The sequence below is a fragment of the Labeo rohita genome, chromosome 21, assembly GCF_022985175.1.
Source record: "Labeo rohita strain BAU-BD-2019 chromosome 21, IGBB_LRoh.1.0, whole genome shotgun sequence".
In the NCBI taxonomy this organism is placed as follows: domain Eukaryota; kingdom Metazoa; phylum Chordata; class Actinopteri; order Cypriniformes; family Cyprinidae; genus Labeo; species Labeo rohita.
In genome coordinates this window covers 24,469,005-24,491,599 of record NC_066889.1, presented here as the reverse complement: position 1 = coordinate 24,491,599, position 22,595 = coordinate 24,469,005, and the positions used below count along the sequence as shown (strand labels likewise).

At 34.0% G+C, this 22,595-nt stretch overlaps 1 protein-coding gene across 1 annotated transcript in view; it reads right to left on the bottom strand.

The window, feature by feature from the left end:
- The window catches only part of LOC127152303 (potassium/sodium hyperpolarization-activated cyclic nucleotide-gated channel 1), a 132,398-nt gene that overhangs the window by 36,648 nt on the left and 73,155 nt on the right, over window positions 1-22,595 (bottom strand). Inside the window, exon 4 of the mRNA XM_051092884.1 lies at window positions 11,054-11,272. Coding sequence (XP_050948841.1) covers window positions 11,054-11,272 — 219 coding nt within the window. The remainder of the gene's footprint in view (window positions 1-11,053; window positions 11,273-22,595) is intronic.

The window sequence follows — 22,595 nt, the reverse complement described above, 5'->3', positions numbered from 1 at the left end:
CGCAAATGTTCTGCTGTGACTGTTCAGAATTATTTTGGAGTTGACACTGACAATATTGTGTCTAAAATGTACGTTGCTTAATATTAGCTTAAACTTTTAACCTTATTTCTATATTACTTACATACCACTGGATAAAAAAGGAAATGGTGATGGTCATAAAATGAGGATAAATGAGAATCCGGCTCACGTTTGCATCAGTATATGGACATAGTATTTAAAAAATGGACTGTCCGACCTGAACCTGGACAGACAGCCCCTCTACTTTTACTCAGACACATACTGAAACTTTGGAAAAACATGAGCTGCAGATGAAAAACTCCAGAAACTCATCCATTTTAATCAGAGTCTGCTTACACAGACACACACACACACATACTCAGGAAGCAGAATCAGGGGATCAGCCTGTTTGGTTTAACGGATTGTCACAGCCTGGTGACGACAGCACCTGTGAATAAACATCGTCTTGCACACTGCAGGCCAGTGACGCTGCGGTAAAACGGTGGGTGACGGCGGAAATGAGGGCGAAAACAAAAAACGATGTCACTTCTTGTTCTACATTGATTACAGCGCATCTGTCAGAGCATGATAAGGCCTGTTTGCGTTTGTGGTGCGTTGATTTACGCTGAACCCACAAAGAGGGAAAGTTTTTGGTTGGTGGCTTGGGGAGTGCGGAGGCTTTTAAACGAGGAGTCTTGAGGTGGTGAGACGCTACAGAGAAGTCAAGCTGTTTCGGGCATGTGGCTTAAAGCACAAATATCATTGGTACTGCCAGAGCTGATAAACTCACTTCATCCTGAGGGGATTTCATAAAGCTTGCTTACATGGGCTTCATGATTCCCACTGAGGTAATGCTAAAATGTTTCAGCCGTCTGTGTGAATGACAGCTGGCGTCCTTTTAGTGGCATCGGCATGTTTATATATCTGCTTCGAAAAGGCCATCGACACATGATTTACTATTCTATTCCTGCAGACATGTGCCAATGTTCCTGAATGCTTTTTCATTCTTTCTGCTTCTTTTCATCCCTTTCTTCATTTTTTTGCCCATTTTCGCTGCCCCCTTTCCTGCTCTTTCCATTACCTGCTATTCCCTTTCTTTGTTCCTATCCTGTGCTTTTCTTGTCCTTTTCATGTCCAATTTCTTTTCATCTGCTTTTTTATTTTTCCCTTCTTTTTGTTCTTAAGTTTTCTTATACCTGACCCTTCCATCACCTTTCATTTTCTATTTCTTTCTTCTTTCCATCTTTTCTTTCATCACCCTTTCAATTTTTTTCTTTTCCTTTTTCCTGATCTTTATATTATCTTCCATTACTTGAAATTTCCTTTCCTTTTTATTCCGTCTCCCCTTTCCTTTCCCTTTTCTTATCCAGTTCCTTTCCATTTCCTTTTCACATTTCCTGCCTTTTCATTTTCAATTTCACCTTTTAACCCTTCTTCCTTTTCTTCCCTCCCTCCTTTCTATTTCCTTCCCTCCTTTCTTGCCTCTTTTCTTCTTTCCATCCTTACTTCCTTCCCTTTTCCTTCTGTCATTGCTTCCTTCCCAAGTAATGAAAGGAAGCAAAGAAGAAGAGAAGGAAGGAGGGAAAAGGAAGCTTCATTCCTTTCTTCCCTCCTTTTCCCTCCCTTTCCCTTCCTTCTTCCTTTCTTCCCTCCTTCCTTTCTGCCTTTTCCCCTTCCTTCCCACTTTTTTTCTTATTTCCCTCATTTCTTCCTTAGTCCTTTTTCCATCCCTCTTTCTTTTCTTTCTTCCTTCCCTTCTTCCTTCCTTCTACCTAAATTCCCTCCATTTTTCTTTTCTTTAGTCCTTTTTCCTTCCTTACTTCTTTTCTTTGTCCTTTTTCCTTCCTTCTTTCTTTTCTTCCTTCCTTCCCTTTTTCCTTCCTTCTTTCTTCCTTGCTCACTTCCCTCCTTTTTCCTTCCTTTCCTCTGTTTTTCCTTCTTTCCTTCGTCCTTTTTCCTTTCTTCTTTCTTTTCTTCCTTACTTCCCTCCTTCTTCCTTTCCTTTTTCCTTCCTTCCTTCTTCCTTCCTACCTTTTTTCTTTCCTTCTCTCCCTTCTTCCTTCCCTCCCTTCTTTCTTCTGTCCTTCCTTCATCCTTATTTCCTTCCTTCTCTCCCTTCTTCCTTCCTTCCTTCCCTCCCTCCTTTCTTCGTTCCTTTCATTCCTTTTTCCTTTCCTGTTTTTCTTCCTTCCTTTGTCCTTTTTCCTTCCTTCTTCCTTGCCTCCTTGCTTCCTTCCTTTCCACCTTTTTTCCTTCCTTCTCTCCCTTCTTCCTTCCTTCCTTCCTTCCCTCCCTCCTTTCTTCGTTCCTTTCATTCCTTCCTTCTTTTCATCCTCCTTTTTCCTTCCTTCCTTCTCTTCTTCCTTCCTATCTTTTTTCTTTCCTTCTTACCTTTTCTTCCTTCGAAGAAAGGACAGAAGGAAGGGAAGGAAAGAAGGATCCTTCCTTCCCTTCCTCCCTGTTTTTCTTCCTTCCTTTGTCCTTTTTCCATCCTTCTTTCTTTGTTCCCTTCTTCCTTACCTCCTTGCTTCCTTCCTTTCCACCTTTTTTCCTTCCTTCCCTTCTTCCTTCCTTCATCCTTTTTCCTTCCTTCCCTCCCTTTTTCCTTCTTTCCTTCCTTCCCTCACTCCTTTCTTCTCTCCTTCCTTTGTCCCTTTTCCTTCTTCCTTCTTTCCTTCCCTTTCTTTTTTCCTTACTTCATGCTTTTTCCTTCTTCCTCCCTCCCTTCTTCCGTCCTTCCTTCCTTCCTTTCCCCTTCCTGCTCTGTCCTATTCTTTTCCCTAATGTTTTCCTGTCCTTTTCATTACCCATTTCATTTTCTATTCACTTTCCTTTCTTTTCATTACCTTTCACTATCTTTTCATTCTTTTTCTTTGTGTTAATACTAGGCTCGTTCAGATTTTTCCTGTCCACTACAACTCGTGCAAAAGCACAGAAAGCTAATCCATGTTCAGTTTTATTATCAGCGTGGGAACAGAAATGCTTTGTCAAGATTAGGTTTGTTTATCACCACTCTCCCTTTTTTTCATTTCTTCTTGCAGAAGCGGTCATCACATTAAATGTGTGTTGGGCTCTGGCAGGGTTATATTAGATGTCAGAAACAATCCGCCAAGTCTGTCTGCATCTCTCCTGCGTCTCAGGTGCTTGCGGCTGCCCCTCAAAGTGAAGGGACAATACAACTACCTTGTTCCACCAAATTGCAAAAGTGCCTGGCTGGGGAGGATAGACTGTGGTGCGCTCAAACGAGACGGATGATAATACAGATCTCCTAATTTGCAACGGGAGAATAGGCAAGATGATTTGAAGTCATAATGCCTTTTATTATTCTGTCCCTTTGAAAATTGCAATCTATATTTTGGATCCTGCTGAAGTAACAAGAACACAAAATAAACCAGCTGTTGCATGTATGCATGTCTGTTCTTCTATCAAGATTAAAGACATATTTATTAGGAATAATAAAATATTTACGTTGCATATCATATTACATTATAATCCATGTTAAGGGTTTACATAATATGAAGCATGCAGTATAAATGTCATTATTTAGCATTCCCCTCATGCCATGATCATACAATCAAAACAACCTTTACTTTTTCCTTTTTGTTCTGTTTGTTTTTTTTCCAAGCAAAACACTGACAACATCAATGCTATGAATTATCACCTAGTCAACGCTGTCAGTCATGACCAAAGTCCTAAGATATATATCACACAAACTGACAAAAAAGGCTGCTGATGTCGCAGTCTGCTTTGAATTTCAAGATCCTACTGGGGACACTGAAAAATCTGACAAGCAACAATCATAAGAAAGGACAGAAAACTGTGTGCACCCGGCTTTAGATGTCTTGTAGCATCCAACAAACAATCCACCAGTTTAACCTTTGCATTCAATCACGCAACAACATGTTTTCGTAAAGCATTACAGGATTCTGGCTGTTTATGCCGTTTTTGAAGAAGATCCTCGCCTCGCTCTCCTGCTGTGAAATGCTCTGTAAATGCCAGGAAAAATGGCTGGGTTTATTCCTAAACAGATATCAGAAATGACATCAGGTGAACGTTGACCTCACATCAGAGAAACTTCTCCTCGCCCTCCTGCCGATCTTCTTTGATCTTGCACTTTGAAAGAACTCTTGCACTCCTATGCAGCTCCCCGCTCAGCACACAACCACGTGTCGTGGCTGCTCTCCGGGTCTGATCTCATCCATGTGCTGGTTTGATCTGCTGATCATAGGAGATCTGCTACTGCAAAGCCACAGATGAGTGGACTGATGGGAGATAAGGCCGCTGGAGCGTGGTTATCTTCCATTAGTCGGCTTTCTTACGCTTGTCTTTGCAAATGGAACAGCAGATAGGATCGGCAATGAGTCAGACATTGCAAGAGCTGAGTCAGACAAATTTTTCAGCAGATTTGTTATTGTTATTATTATTATTTCCAGAAGGGCAAGCAGTACTGCCTTTATTATGGTTATTTTTATTTTGGTGTTTTATTATGGTAATAAATACATTAACAACAACAACAACAACACATTCTATTATTGTTATTAATATTATTAACAAACTATATATTTTATTAGTCTATTTATTAATGTATGTTAATACAAAATAATAAAAAAAATAATAAATTGTATTATTATGTTAATAAATACATTAAGAACAACAATTGCATTATTATTATTATTATTAGCACTTTTTTTATTAATCTATGTATTAATGTATGTTAATATTTTTAATATAATAATGCTAATACATTTTAATATTATGTTAATACATGAAGAACAACAATTGGCTTATTATAATTATTATTATTACTACTACTACTCCTGTTAACACATTATAATTTTTATTGATATATTTTTTTACTATATAATAACTTTTGTTAATTTTATTTTATTAATAATAATTATTCAATAATAATAATAATAATAGCAGTAAATGTTGTTGTTGTTATATTATAATAAATAATACATTCTATTATTATTATAATTATTATAACAATACGGCAATAAATACATTAACAACAACAACAACAATAATAATAATATTTGGGCAATAAATACAATAATAATAATTGTATTATTTTATTATTATTATTATTATTATTATTATTATTACTTCTATTAACACATTTTTTTAATAATGTTTTAAATTACTAAAAATATTAATGTATTTAATGTATGTTATTCATAATAATTGTATTATTATTATTATTAACATTAATATTAATACTACTACTACAACTAATAATAATAATAAATGTTAATATTATATGGTAACAACTATAATAACAACAACAACAACAACAATAATAATAATAATTATTATTATTATTAATAATAAATTATTATTATTATTACTACTACTACTATTACTAACATATTATAATTTGTAAATTTATTTATTAATGTATATTTGTAAAAATTATTTTTATTAATGTATTAATAATAATAATAATAGTAATAATAATAATTAAAAAGGTTAATATTATTATATGGTTATTATATGGTAACAACAACAATAATAATTGTTTTATTAATACTACTACTATTAATGCATTAATATTATAATGCATATTATTTTTATTAATGTATTATTTTTTTATTAATGTAATAATGTATTGTTTTTAATAATAATAATAATAATAATAATAATAATAATAATGCTATAATTATTTAAAATTACTATCTCTAGAAAGACATGCAATATTGCTTTAAGGAAGTTAAAAGAAGTAAAAATGCATAACTAAACTAAAATACACATCATGGCAGTTTATTGGATTTTGGAAAATTTAGCATCCAAGTTAGCAAGGTGGTTGTTAGTACTGTTTTGGTGAAGGGTAATTCAAGGTGCTCAACTAGTATCTACTTTTTTTTTTTTTTAATTTTGATATTTTAGCTGTAGTACTTTAATAACAGAGCTGTACTTTAGCTGTTAAATGTTTTAAAATGCTAGTTAAGCTAACTGAACAGCCAGGCTGGGACACCAGCACATCAGTTTCCAAAATAAGACATAACCGTATGTTGGCGTCCAGTGATGCCGTTCTTCTCGGCAGTATAGGCCAGTGACATTGGCCTTTTCATTTGACCTCCGCTGTTTATATATAGTGACCACTGAGAGGCCGGTTCAATATGAATGCCATTTGCAGATCTCTGGGCAGGGGAGCCGTATCTAATATCCATTTGCAATGGAGCCAGATTTTAATTGGCATTATGGCGGGATAAAACCACAGCGGTGACATTGCGATCCTAAATGGAGGAGGAAAGTGAAGTGTGTCACACACCATGTTTGTGTCGAGCGCTACGCGGCCACCGCAAGGTCAAAAAATCATATTTAAATTGAAGATAAGAGTCTGTGCCGGGACAGGCGGAGAGATGTAAATTCACAGAAGCCCTTTGTCCGTTTCAGACCGCTGTGTCATTGTCGCGGTGAAGGTGACACCGGCTACGTGTGCAACTCAGATAAGCCCACGCACGCCGGCCATGACAGGGAAATTGATGGTACGCATGAGCCATGGATGTGTGCAGGACCCTGTTTTCCCGAGTAAAGGAATCTCATTAGCTTGGAAATCCCACACTTTGTTCCGCTGAAAGGTTTCAGCTAAATGGCTTTGCCAATCAAGAAGATGTAAGGGCCGGCTGTAATGAGAAAACGCTACTTTATGAATGCGAGTAAACTCCTAGATGGTACTTTAAAACCCTGTAACAGTGTCACAAATGAGCTACAGTGAAAATGAGCCTGTGTTTGCTCTGGATATTGATTGGATCGTATGTCGTATACAGTATGTATGTGTATATGCTACTACAATAAATTTAGAGGATGCTGACATTTAGTTGGTTGTTTACAAGGCTATTTATTTCCTAAGGCAGCTTATAATATATTTTATGATAAATGCAAACTTTATGAATTTAAAGCTACACTACCATTCAAATGTTTGGGCTATTTTTTTTTTTTTTTTTTTTTTTTTTTTGCTTTGGAAAGAGGACTTATATGCTCACCAAGGCTTCATTTATTTGATCAAAAATACAGTAAAAACAGAAATATTGTGAAATACTATTACAATTTTAAATAACTGTTTTCTATTTGAATATATTTTAAAATGTGATGAATTTTCTGCATCATTACTCCAGTCTTCAGTGTCACATGATCCTTCAGAAATCATTCTGATATGCCGAATGTCTTATTATTAATAATGTTAATATTTTAACATTTTGTTTGAAATATATTTTTTGTAACAATGTTAAAGTCTTTACTTTAAATTCACTGAACGCAATGCATCCTTGCATCCTTGCTGAATACAAGTATTAATTTCCTCCTGTACTGACTGAAACTTTTTAGAGGTAGCTCCTTCTTTTTTAAAAAAAAACATAAAATAAATAAAAATAATAATAATAATGGTTACCAAGAATATGAATGACTAATCAATAATATTTACATTTCCTTTATTATTATTATTATTATTATTATTATTCTTGTTGCTGTTGGTGGTGGTGGTGGTGGTTATTTTTTTCAATTAAGAACATTCCTTCATTTTAATAATTATAATAAAAATATTTAAGTTGAATATTTTTAGATAATAAAGAAAATATTATTAATAATAATGATAACAATAATTACAATAATAACAACAATAATTGTAAAATTATTAATGTTAAAAGAATAAACTTTAATTATAATTATAATTATAATTATAATGATAATAATAATACATAAGCTAAATATTTTGGATAATAAAGTAAAAATTACCAATAATCCAAATAAATTAAAAATAATAAAAAATTACCAATAATCCATTTTCTTTGATTATTTAATAATACTTAAGAAAATGTTTTTTTTTTTGATAATAAAGAATATTAATTATCAATCATAATCAATTTTGATTTCTTTGAATATTATAATAATAAAGTAATTAATTACAATAATAATATTAATAATAATAATAAGAAGAAGAAACTGTTTCCTTCATTATTAATTATAAACAACAATAATAATAAATAACTGAAAAAATGATATTTTTTTACAAACAAGAAAATTAAATAATAGTATTCATATTCTTGGTTATTAACAAATCTAAAAATATATATATATATTAATAATAATTATTATTATATCAAGTATTATTAACTTTTTCTCAGATCTTGGTTTCACAAGAATGTGATGAGAAATATTTGTATTTATTTTGACTGCAGACTTTATCTTGTCAAATCTGAGCTTAGCTCGAGTTCTCTTTAAAATCTCTTGAAGAGACATACTTTAAGTGAAGCTCCTGGGATCATTTTTCTTTAAAAATGTGAGACATTGCTGAGATCTCTTCAAAACCTCTAGAAGTAAGACTCATAGTAACTAGGCTCTTTTTTTAAGGAACATTTGAGAAACCTGTGAACAAGTATTCATTTGATCTCTATTTAACCTCTGAAGAAAAAACAGATATTATTTGTGTTTTTTTCTTAACCAAGGGTGTATTCAGACTTTTCACTGGCACAGTACACTGTCAGAAAAAAAAAAAAAAAACTTTTAAAGTTACAGCATCGTCTCGCTGGTTCTAATACACACTTTTCAGTGTTAGATATGGTGCAAATATGCACTTTCTTTGAGGACACTGTCCTGACAAGCTTACTAAAAGGTACAGTCTTTCTTTGACAGTGTTGTTTTCTTTTTCATTTAGTCCATGCCAGCTCCCTGGAGCACAATCCCATTCTCTGTATTTCAATCTCGTCTTTCCACTCATCCACTGTAATGGCATTAAATGGAGAACCTGATGGCTCGTGTTGGCATGACGTTGTGTGTGTGTTGTGAGGTTAACCCGGCTCTCTGAGGTCGGTTTTGCCACCCAAACAAAGCCCAGATGAGATAACCCCCCCTTCTCTCATGGGACAAAGCAGCTCTGGCTCCCCTGGTGCATGCTTTGGCCTGGAGAGAGTGTTTTTGTCGTTCACTTGGGGTAAATCCTCTTTGAAAGCACAGGGATATAATGATCCACTAACGGTACAACAAGTCCTCAAAGACAAGACGCTGGAATGAGGGATAATCTGCCAATCCCTCCTCTCACGGTTTCTCAGGGAGGAAGTCGCTCGCTGTTTAGAGGAAGTGCAATCGATATGCTGTGGCGTCTCTGAGTTGATGACTTAAGTATCACAATCCTCGATTGAGCTTTGTAATGAACTATACAGCTGAGGTCAGAGAACTGCAGGAATGTGTCATGCAGCGAAAGCAATGATTCAGAAACCTGTGCAGGTGAGAATTACACACCACGGTAGATGTGACTGTTCTGCCATTGCCATATGCTGTTTACAAGTGAAAAAATGGAAAAATAAAGAGTGAAATGTGTGGGAGAAACTAGAAATGTGAAATTTAGTTGTTTACTATTGAACTTATGTTAGACTTTAATTGTAAAACAATTTTACTCGATTTAAGATGATGATGAGGATGATGATGGTTATTACTGTTATTAATTTCAAAGTAAAAAAATTCTTTAATATTTATTTAATAATTTACTATTTATAAAAATTATTAAAACATTATTATTATTATTATTATTATATTATAGTAATAATAATAATAATAATTTTATTTTTAATAGGTAATATGAAATTTCTTTATAATAATAATAGCAATACTTAAGCACAATATTTTTGGATAATTAGGAATATCAATTACTAATAATAATCAATTTTCTCTAATTATTCTATACTAATATTTTAATCTAGCAATAATGCTTCAATATTTATCATTGAATAATGTATTATTATTCATAGTTACTTGCTATAGCTCTTAATACTACTACTAATAATAACAACAATAACAAAAACAAATAATATGAATTACTAATATTTGATTTTCCTTGTTTATATTGTTATTATTAAGCACAATATTTTTGTAATAAAGAATATTCAATTACTAATAATATTCCATTTTCTTTAATTATAATAATTTTTATAGTAGCAATAATGCTTTAATATTTATTACTCAATAATGTATTATTTCTATATTAAAATAATGAAAACATTATTATTATTATTATTATTATTCCTCCTAGTTCTCAATAATAATAATAATAATAATAATAATAATAATAATAATAACAATAATAACCAAGACTATGAATTACTAGTAGTAGTAGTAGTTATAGTAACGATGAATATGAATTACTAATTAATATTTAATTTGTTCATAGTATTATTATTGTTGTTTTTAAAAATTAAATTCATTTAATAAATAATAATAATACTTAAGCATTCTACTTTTCGTTTTTGATTGAATGACCAAGAATGTTAATAATTAATATTTAATTTTTCTTGTATATATTAAGCACAATATGTTTGTATTAAAGAATATTAGTCACTAATAATACATTTTCTTTATTCTATCTTAATAATATTAGATTTATAGAGTAATATTAAATATTATTCTATCATAATATTAATAATAATAATAAACTTTACCATTTTACCATACAAATACCATTTTTGAATAATAAAAAATATTAATTTTCTTTGATTATTTAATAATAATAATGACAGGAATAATAATAATAATAAAAAGAAATAGAAATTGTCATAATTATTGAAATAATTATAATAATATTTTTATAAACAAGAAAGTTAAATATTAATAGTAATTTATATTCTTAATGATTCTGAATGATCATTTTCAATTATTATTATTATTATATTATCAGTTATTATCTTTGTGTTATCATTTGTATCATTGCAGCTGTAAAAAAAAAATGGCTCATTTTGGTCATACCGCTCATCCAAACACATCCAATAACTGCAGCCCTGCAGATGTAGATTGCAGCCCTGAACATGTCCATGTTGTGTGAAGCGTGCAACCCATGTCGCAGAGGTAGAATTTCTCTGACGTGAGATCAATATTGATGTCATTCTTGAATGATTGATGAGCAATGAGCTCATAATGTGATACACGATGATGACACAGATTACTACGCTATCGAGATGTTGTATCATCACATGCACGTCCAGCGAAGGCATGGTGGCTTAAATATCCAAATAACATGTGAATACCACAGCAGCTAGGCGAATGAAACCGACGAGGCCACGCTTACCTTCTCCTGGTACTGTCGTCGAGACGAGTCCAGAGACTGGATGAGGGCCGTGGCGTGACCCACGAACATGGCGTAACAGGTGGCGCCGACAATCATGCTTAGCATGGTGATCCAAAGGTCCGACATGCTGACGGGCGCTCTGGCTCCGTACCCGATACACAACATGTGACTCATGGCCTTAAATAGGGCGTAAGAGTACTGCTTTCCCCAGGAGTCGTTCTAAGAGAGCGATAGAGACAGAGATGAGAAGATGACACAAAAAGAAAGACAGTCAGCAATAGAAAAGCAGGTGGAGTTTAATACTTGTACGCTTGCAGGCAAAAACAGTGTATCAGTGAGTCTCCACAGAGCGTCCTGCCAACTTAACCTTCATGCATGGCAAACTATCTCTCTCCATGCATCTTCACTATTGACTATTATCTGTATTTCTATTGTATTTCCTGTCCTGTTTGTTTGTTGTAATCTAACAGTCCACCTATATATATCTATTCCAGGATTTATTTGTTTATTTATTCATTCGTCCAGTGTAGTGTTTAATTTAATTTTACATGGTTAAAGCTTTTAGGAACACTACTTTGCCTTACAACTGGGACTAAGCAGTTAGAGATTATAAATATTTTCATTTATTGTAAACTTTATTAAGATTATTAAATTTCTCTCTCTCTCATTTATATGTATTAATTAATATTATATAAAATAAAATAATAATAATAATAATAATAATAATAATAATAATAATAATATATTAAGTCAATTTTTACAAATTCTATTTTTTAAATAATATATTTAGCTTTTTTAAACACTGATTTATTTACTTGACTTAAAATTATTATTATTATTATTATTATTATTATTATTATTATTAATATAATAGAAATAATATTTTTTTTTTACTCATTTGTTTATTAAAATAATTTAAACACTTTATTATTATTATCATAATTCCTTCTAGTTCTTGGTAATAATAATAATAATGTTTTAATTATTTTAATAAATAATAATAAATTATTAAATAATAAATTATTATCATCATCACAACAATTCCTCCTAGTTCATAATAATAATAATAATAACAATATATTTTAATTATTTTAATAAATAAATTATTAAATAATAAATTATCTGTACTATAAATTATTATAATAATTATTATGACAATTCTCCTAGTTAACAATAATAACAATAACAACAACAATATTTATGAAAGAGATTTATTTATTATTCAAAATATATAAAACAATATAATACTATAACAATATTATCTTACTATAAATTATATTAATTATTATTATTATGACAGTTCCTCCTAAATAATAATAGCAATAATAGTTTTAATTATTTTAATAAATAATAGTAAATTATTAACTAATAAATGAATTGTCTACTATAAACAATAATAATAATAATAATAATATAGTTTTAATTATTTTAACAAATAATAAATGATTAAATAATAAATCAATTTACTATAAATTATATTATTATGACAATTCATCCTAGTTCATAATAATAATAATAATAGTTGTAATTATTTTAATAAATAATAATACATTAGTAAATAATACATAAATGATATCTACTATAAATAATATTAATATATTATTATTATTATTATTGGTGTTGTGATTTTTTAATAATTCAGAAAAAAAAAATATATAGTATGTTACATATGTATATAAATAAAATTCATATAAAAGTCTTTATGATTTTCTTTATTCTTTATTCACACATTTTTATTTATTTATTCTTTTTCCTTTGAGAAAATACCCCATCTCTACACCATCCTTTTAGTCTCTGTCTCATTTGCAGCAGGGTGTTAAAACAAGTGATGGCTTTGGTGTCTGCTAATCAACTTGGATTACTTTCATTAGCTGCCGACAGTTGATGTACGGCTCTGTGGATTCCTCATGCCGGACGGGAGAAGAAGAGGAAGGACACTTTCAGTCCTCGCACAGGCTATTAGCGCAGCTGATTTTAATGGAGAACTGGGCGAATAGAAAGAGACAAACTGTACTGCAGATGTACTGCAGCGTGTCCAACCCTGCTCACAATCAATACATCAGCCCATGAAAACAAGGCCGAAACTTTCCAAGCCTTTTTTGTTGTTCTAGCTGTTATTTGTAGCCTTTTTTGTAATTAATTTTTTTTTTTTTTTTTTTTTTTTTTTTTTTTTTGTCTTTAAATATTAGTGTATTATTTGTAGGCCTTCTGGTAATCTGTATTTAATTTAATTTAAATCAAATTTTTTTGTATATTATATTACATTAGCCTTACACTATTAGTGTATAATAGTGTAATAAAAATCATATAGTAATGGAGAAACAGTTATTTCACTATTGAAAGCACGGTCTTGTAAGATAAAAATGTTGTTATTATAATAATTTTTATAATAAATAAGCTATTTCTTTTTCCATTTGTTTGTAAAATCCCTGTTGAATCAGCATTGGATATTTTTGGGAGGTCGTACCAAATGTAGCAGTGCTCTGTTTAGATGAATTTGCTTTTCTGACTTATTTTGTACCCAGAAGCTATTTTCAGTTTGCTCTGTCACTCCTCAACGTCAGCATTACTCTCAGACATTAGTTAACCGAGAACACGGACTAAAACGAGACCCTTATGACTTCCCGATGGCCTCAGCTCCTCGTGTTTATGTGAAGCTCACTGGAGGGATGTGAGGATGTGACAGTTCCCTGTTCATGGATGGAGTCTGGAATGGAATTGCTGACTGTTTGAATCTCTTCCTGCTCTTTTTGAAGAGGAAAAAGTGCTGAGGAAGCCGACAAATGCTAGTTGAAGCTGCTCTTAAACCTGCGTAGCGCTGCCTGCCGACCCACAGGGCTCTCAAACGCTAGTCGACACGCTAGTATCACACACGCTAGTTCTGCTGAGTGTGTGCGCCTGTCAGAATAACTTAAGGAAAACGCTCCTGATGTGTTCGCTTTCTCTCTATACGGCTGTATTAACTCCAGTACTGACTCACCTGTTACTGCCAAATCTAATGTCTGTGCTGACTGCTGATTTCCTTCAAAGACTGATTGAAAAATTAAGGCATAATTCATCACAAGAAAAAAAACTGCATCATATTAGATATTCCCTATAGAATTCTATGATAGAATGGTGTTCTGGCAGTTCTGAGTGGTTGCTAGGGTGTTACTAGGTGATTCATAGTTTTCTGGGAGGTAGCTGCCAAATTGCTAGGGTGTTGCTAGGGATTGCTAGATGTTTGCCTTTCTGGATGGTAGTAACATAATTTCTAGGGAGTTCTGAGTGGTTGCTTGGGCGTTGCTAGGGTGTTGCTAGGACATTACTAGGTGGTTGGTTTTCTGAGTGGTAGCTAAAGAATTTCTTGGGTGTCCTGAGCAGTTGCTTGGGCGTTGCTAGGGTGTTGCTAGGACATTGCTAGATAGTTGGCTTTCTGGGTGGTAGCTACAGAATTTGCATGGTGTTCTGAGTGGTTGCTTGGGCATTGTTAGGGTGTTGCTATGTGGTTGATAGAGTTTTCTGGGTGGTAACTGCAAAATTGCTAGGGATTGCGAGGTAGTTGGCTTTCTGTGTGGTAGCTGTAGAATTTCTAAGGTGTTCTGAGTGGTTGCTTGGGCATTGCTAGGGTGTTGCTAGGGCATTGCTAGATGGTTGGCTTTCTGGGTGGTAGCTACAGAATTTGTATGGTGTTCTGAATGGTTGCCTGGGCGTTGCTAGATGGTTGATAAAGTTTTCTGGGTGGCAACTGCAAAATTGCTAGGGCGTTTCTAGGGATTGCTAGGTAGTTGGCCTTTTGTATGGAAGCTACAGAATTGTAGGGTGTCCTGAGTGGTTGTTTGGGTGTTGCTAGGGTGTTGCTAGGTTATTAATAGAGTTTTCCTGGCTGCTATATTGTTCCTAGGGACTGCTGGGTGGTAGGTACATAATTTCTAGGGTGTTCTGAGTGGTTGCTTGGGTGTTGCTAAGCAGCTGATAGTTTTCTGGGTGGTAGCTGCAAAATTGCTAGGGTGTTGCTAGGTTGTTGCTAGGGATTATTAGGTGGTTAGCTTTTTGGGTGGTAGCAAAATAATTTCTATGGTGTTGTGAGTGGCTGGTTGGGTGTTGCTAGGTGTTTGATAGAGTTTTATGGGTGTTAGCTATAGAATAGCAGGGTTGTAGCTATGTTATTGCTAGGGCCTTCCTAGGTGGTTGGTTTTCTGGGTGGTTGTTAATGAATTTCTAAGGTGTTCTGTGTGGTTGCTTGCCTTGGTGTTGTCAAGGTGTTGCTAGGTGGCTGCTAGAGTTTAGTTTTCTGTGTGGTAGTTTCAGGATTGCTGTTGTTGTTAGGGCATTCCTAGGTGGCTGTTTTTTTTGTGTGTAGTTTTTTGGGAATTTCTAGGGTGTTCATATGTTGTTTTTAGGGTGTTGAGTGGTTGTTAGGGTGTTGCTATGTTGTTGCTAGGGCCTTGCTAGGTGGTTGGTTTTCTGGGTAGATCTTAAATAATTTCTAGGGTGTTCTGTGTGGTTGTTTGCTTTGGGTTTTGCTAGGTGGTTGATAGAATTTTCTGAGTGGTAGCTACAAAATTGCTAGGGTGTTGCTATGTTGTTGCTAGGGCCTTGCTAGGTGGTTGGTTTTCTTGGTGGTTGTTCCAAAATTGCTAGGGTGTTGCTAGGTCGTTGATAGATTTTGGGGTGGTTGCTACAGAATCTTGCTAGGGTGTTCTGATGTTTTGCTAGGGCATTGCTAGGTGGGTGATTGGGTGCTTTGGGTGCTTGTTGCTAGAATATTGTTTGGGTGTTCTGAGTGGTTGCTAGAGTGCTGCTAGGGTGTTGCTAGGATGTTATGACTGATTGCTAGGTTATGGTTTTCTGGCTGGATGCTTATCCCAAATCAAAATCAAGTTTTATTCTGGCCCAGTCCTCAGATAAGGCTCAAGTCCTTAAGTCTGCATGGCATTTTTGCCTGTTTTATTGTCTGCCAAGGAAAAACAAATCAAGAAAGTGTTTTAAAAAAAAAAGTAATCATACTGAGCTGGAAAAGTTTGCTTCAAGTTTAAATTCTAAAATACATATCAGTTTTTATTGTGTAATACTACCTTTTTATGTAAATACTAAGTCATGCTTTGTGACAACTGCAAAGAATTAAATAATTAAACCTTTCCCGAAGACAATCTGGTTTGTAAATGTGGGTTTGAGTGTGAATATGTGTGTGTAAAACCCAAAGGATCTTCCTCTGTAGTTTCTGATGACCAGATGTCAAGAGAAGGGATCCGTCCCAATCAGACTCACTCCATAAACACCTACAATCTCTCATCCTCTGCACTCAGACACTGTTTTAACTACACTTCATACCAGCGTATTTGATAGCTGTGGGTCCTTAAGTGGTCTGCCGATGATTAGAAGAGCCCACTTGGGAAATGTGTTGATTGGCTGATAATCTGTGTGTATGTTACAGTGTGTGTTACAGTAGGTGTCATAGACAGACATCACCACGTAAAGCATCCCAGAGGAAGACAGAGTACGCAAGCAAAGTACACACCAGGTGTTTACATGTGTCTGTGTTTTGCACAGGTCATAATGCTCAGCTAATCCGTATAATAGCCACACGAGACAGTCATGTGCGCACATGTGAATAATCCAGCATAAACCGCTAAAACGCACACATGCACATGGTTTTGCACGTACACACAGGAAATGAAAAATCCTAGCTAAGCTAATAGTGCTGTTATGTTTGCTACAGCACATACACATCCTTCTTTCACAAATTTGTGCACTTCTGTGCGGAAAATTCATTCACCTGTTCAACGATGGCAACCAAAGTGCCATAGCAAACGTGAAGTTCTTTTCCCAGCGTATCAGAGCTGTGGCCCTCATGGACTGAACACACGGCCGCTCTCCTCACCCAGAAGTGACTCTCTCAGACATGACCAAACACGCAGTAATTGAAATTCAATCCGATTCCACCATTCCAGCTAATCACACGCTACGTTACCAGGCCCAGTGTGTCAGAAAAGGGTAATAAGGGGCTCAAATAAACCACCCTCCACCTGAAGAGATGTTTGCATCTAAACACGCAGTATGTCATTTTCTTAATCTTAAGAAAAGTGTAGACCAGAGACAGAACTGAGAGGTTTTGATTGGTCGCTGAACCCCGTTTCAGTTATTTTAACAGAGAATGTGCTTCTAAAATTAAAATGTCGGAAAAGACGCAACGATTAAAGGGAGGAAGTTCTACCCAGCAAACACAGCGCAACTTGCTAAAAACCTAAACTCACATTTTCTTTTTCCTTTTATTTTTCATATTTAATTAGCATAATAAAATATCATTAAATAATTAATGCTTATTATGGTATTGGCTGTGCTAAAAAGCTATGTTGAATGAAAAATTAAAAATTGAAAAATGCATACAATTTTACTGCAAATAAAAATATTAAATGCAGAAAATATTAAATGTATTATTTCACTTTGATGAATTTTATTTTATTCTGTAATTTATGAAAATTGTGGTGCTTCAGCATTGGATTTGTCAGCTAGCATTTCTCGCTCTCTTTTTATCTTCTGGTTTCTCCCTCTGTCTATCTCCTCCTACATTTCTTCCCCAATCTGTTTTTCTTCTTCTCTCACCTTTTCTCTTCTCTCCCCCCTGTATTTCTCCTGATGGCTGTCAGCTGAGCTATCTAAAGTGACGTGTGAGATAAAACGAAAGGCCAAGCAATCGTCTCAACAGGCCTCTTGAGAATTAAAAGCAATCTTTTACCGGCTCCCAAACAGATCCCTGTTTTATCCCTTACATCTGGTAATTAATTACTATAACAAGGAGACTTTATTAAATAAAAGTGTGAGCTATTGATTTGGCAACATCTCAGGAGACACAGCAAAACTGATGGAAATCAGTTAAAGGACCATTGCACATTACAGCCAAGTTAAGCTTTATCAACAGCATCTGAGGCAGGCGATCGATTACTGCAGAAGATAGTTTTGATTAGTATTACATGAAAATGTACAGAATTTTAAAACAAACCTGTAAATCAAACAGGTTTGTAGTTTGAAATTCTGTATATTTCGGTCAAAGCATTTTTTGCTGGTATTTAGAAGTTTGTGGAAATCGACATGGATACCGTTGACAGAGCTTAATTTCAACTTAGCATAAATCATTTTTTACAAACCAAATCACATTTTCTGTTTCAGTAATCCGGTCAGGGAGTTGCTAAACTCTCAAAAATGGTTTAAACATCATGACAAAAGAAAGATGTTTCTGAACATCTGTCTCCGCATATTTTGTGTGCCTTGAGTATGTGCCAAAAAGACAATGTTTTTCCCTTTTATTTAGGAATATTTACTTTTCATAAACCTGACAGGATTAATGATCTCCTACTTCTTCTAATTTGGCTTTCTGGCATATTATCTACTCTCATCATCTCGCAAAATGACTCCTCGTGATGATCGTCCCTTTATAATTGCCTTGGGAAATGCAATCTTTTGTTCATAATGGAATACTAGCGTATTGCTCACAATACGCAGATACTGTGCCGTATACACTGATTACAGCCTATTAGTTTTTAACAGCCTATTATTTGAAATAAAGTAGTATGCAATGATAAATGAAGACTATTAGAAATAAAAGTTGGTATTTTCTGGTTTTGTGTATTTATTATATAGAAGCAGGGTTCTACAGTGCGACCATTTCAGTCACGTTTGCGGCTAAAAACTACTGCGTGCGACTATGAAAAAATATTTAAGAGCACCATGTGCGAGTGACCCGATCAGCAAAGGTTTCTATGTGTTTCTGCAACGCTGATTTATGTATCACAGACATATCTCACAAATTCTTTCATAAACAAAGTGTAGAGAGAGTGTAAATAAAGGATTCATTGTGCAGTGTTGATTATGATGGAACTTTGTGAGATCTTGATGAAATAAGATGAGTGATAGATTTTAATGATTTTTAAGGGAGTTTGTAAATGAGATATTGATTTAATACAACAATTGAATAAACAAGAAGTTAATATTAAGTGACTTACATTGTCTGACTACAACACTATTGCCCGATTTTGCTCTATTTTGTTGTCAAAAATAGTCTGAAACAAGTCACAACTGAGCCGCTTCGCATCTATATTCAAACACAGCAGTGTTTCGACAAACAAATTTAGTGAGTCAATGATTCAGTTTTCCATTTATAAAGACAGTCACTTGCTTTATTCCATCACTGAGCCTCATTAAACATGAAAATACACCTACAAGCCACTTTCATGTTCTTTTATGCCACCTCTGTAGTACAAATACTGATTTCATTTGATTGGTAACTTACTCTTATACTTGTTCTTCTTCTATTGTTTTAATTAGAAATTTTAAAAGGCTTATTTATATATATATATATATATATATATATATATATATATTTTTTTTTTTTTTTTTTAATTTCACATAAAACATGAAATACTTTTAATAAAGTTAGAAAAATGCCTTTACAGAGGTAAAAACAAAATTCTCCTGTAAATTACTTTAAGGAGTCAAATATCATCTCGTAATGGGAAGGCTAATTTTTGATTTCGGTAAACTGTACTCTCTTTTTAACATACCTTCGGATGTTTATTCATGTTTAGTCCATGCTGAAACTGGTATTAAAGTGGAGGAAATGATGAGTTCACATGCTCGTTGTGCTTCCGCTCCTCTTGCACTGAGGCGCTACAGCGATCTGTCACTCTACATTAAACAGCGCCAAAACGGTATTTACACTGTAATAAAATGGACAGAATTTGAAATCTGAGACTGTTTCATATCAAAGTAACTAAGTACGAAGCTTATGGCGATTTATTGGATGTGAGGTGTGCTAGAATGTTTCGTTCATTAACTGAAAACAGGCTAGACTAATTGATTCATGGAATTTAAGAATTTAATAAAATCAAGAAATCTATATTTTTTTACCCATCCCTATAATTTTTTACCCATATATACATACACATACACTAAAAATGACAAAAAAATGACAATGGAAAATCTATTCAAACATAGCTTTGCTGTAATCTCCACTATAAAAAATGCAAGTGGAAAAACAGCGCCCCCTATCCAAGCCCACCTGTGGAGAAAAATAACCTAACCTCTTTATTCCCAATGGACGTTGGGCCTTTTACATGCATTTAGGACAAAAACGTGACTGAGAATACGGGAGGATAGCACTGGAGCTTACAGTGTACATTATGCCATGCATTGTGGGTGAGAAGTTTAAGCAGGAAGATAATGAGTCAGGTAGTAGCGCTTCTTATTATAAATAAGCTGGAAATCACCTTTGTTCTACTGGGCTTTTCTCCTCTGATGAGCTACTGTGCAATAAAAATTCAAATGAGGCTCAGTCTTTTCCTAAAACACACACACGCACACACACTTATAAAAAAAGGCCACATACATCCATATTTCTGCTTCTCCGCCTTATCGCTTTAACTAGCCACAAGATTCAAAGCGTTTCCAGAAAACAGGGGTCATTTAAAGAGTACGGTAATGATATTCTTCTTAATTCAGCATTACAGAAGATCAAGAGCCATATGCGGTAGATAAGAGGGCTTAGGGAAGTTGTGGGCTGCATGACATTACTGGATTTAATACATATTATAGACTCTTGCTCTCTTTAGATAGGTCGTATGAGTTTCTTTCTGTGTGCTTATGCATACAGAATAGAATATAACAAGGTGAGATTGTGTATTTATGTGTTTTGTAAATCTATTCATCAGTCTTTGTTCCAGTAACATTTTCTCATTTATTTTCTTAACAGGCACCAAGAGAAAAAGTATGAGCTTGTGTGTTTAAATTATTTTATGAAGCAATGAATTAGGCATTACATAAAGCATTGTGAAGGTAGAACTCAAATTTGTAACAACACAACATTGTTTGGACTATGCTATTTTCACTGACTTGTACTGCATGAGTCACTGAATCTTTTGCTGAACTGATTTGTTCAATACACTGATTCATTCAGGGCCAACACAAGTGACTTAATGAGTGATTCATTGAATCAGTTACTCAACTCATTCATTCAAAAACACTCATTTATTCACAACCAAAACAAATGATTGCCTTTTAATGAGTGATTCATTGAATCATTTGCTGAACTGATTTGTTCAGTACACTGATTTATTCAGGACCAACACAAGTGACTGTCTTAATGAATGATTCATTGAACCAGTTACTCAGTTCATTCTTTTAAAAACACTAATTTATTCACAACCAAAACAAATTATTGACTTTTAATTAGTGATTTACTGAATCATTTGCTGAAATGATTCATTTGACATGCTGATTTACTCAGGACCAACACAAGTGACTGTCTTAATGAGTAATTCATTGAATCAGTTACTCAACTCATTCATTCAAAAACATTCATTTATTCCCAACCAAAACAAGTGATTGCATTTAATGAGTGATTCACTGAATCATTTTCATAACAGATTCTTTCAGATGACTAAATCATTTGTTTGTGACCGAAACAAGTGACTGTATTAAGGTGCAATGACATTTATCATTGTTTGTTGAATTTTCGCTTGCAAAATCTTGTTGTTGGAATATTTCGCAATGGGTTTTTCAGAAAGTTGGTCATGCGGATTTGTCGCTTTGACTAAAAGAAAGCAGTCTGGCCTGAAAATGACTTGTTCAAGTATTCACTTTAGCTATTCATTTAAACTGTTTGTTTAAAAATGCTAATTCATTTATTCAATGTTCGAAGTGTCATTTGCAATGCTTCATGCAGCCGTTATTGAGCTGCAATTACTGTTTCCATGGTAACAAGAACTTCTCTGATTGGTGGATCTCTTATAAAGAATGTGGGTGGTTTAATTCAGCACTGGGAATTTGGAAATAAACTAGAAATTGTATCAAAAACGTTAAAAAATAAAGTTGAAATCACACTTGGGGCTTCTACAGAAGCATAATTGCTTGAAGCTCATGGTGGTTCTGTCTTGAAAGGTTTATACATTATTCTCTCTATGGATAAAATAAATAGGACTCTTACTTCCCAAACCCAACTACTGCACTCTTTTCCAATCTGTGAGGCTTTTACAGGGTTTGTTATCATGTCTGATCATTACAGTGAAAGACCAGTGGCCTGTTACTCAACACACATAAACCTGTCCCATATAGCAGCTCTTAGATTGATCGCTCACACCCAACCTTTAACACCAAAACAAACCATCCAATCCACAGACACACAGAGAGCCCTCTGGGACGTGTGTGTGGTTATGCATCTGTGGTTATTTATAGCAGAGGCAATAGTCACGATTTTGTGCAACGGTAACATACAAGATGCCCTTACAGTTCAGACTGACATTTGAAGTAATGGTTTAAACGAGAGAAATACGGCCACGGCCAATGAAACAGAAGATTAAAAATACGAAACAAGAGCTGATTAAAATTGTACTCATAGAAGCCAGTGGGCTTTTAGAGTCACTACTACACCAGCCTTTTGTCTTAACCTGAGGTGAGTGTTATCTAAAGGTGTGTAGAAAATGCTTTTTTATCTCTCTCTCTCTCTCTCTCTCTCTCTCTCTCTTACACTCTCACTCTCTCTCTCTCACACCCACACAACCCCGGTTAC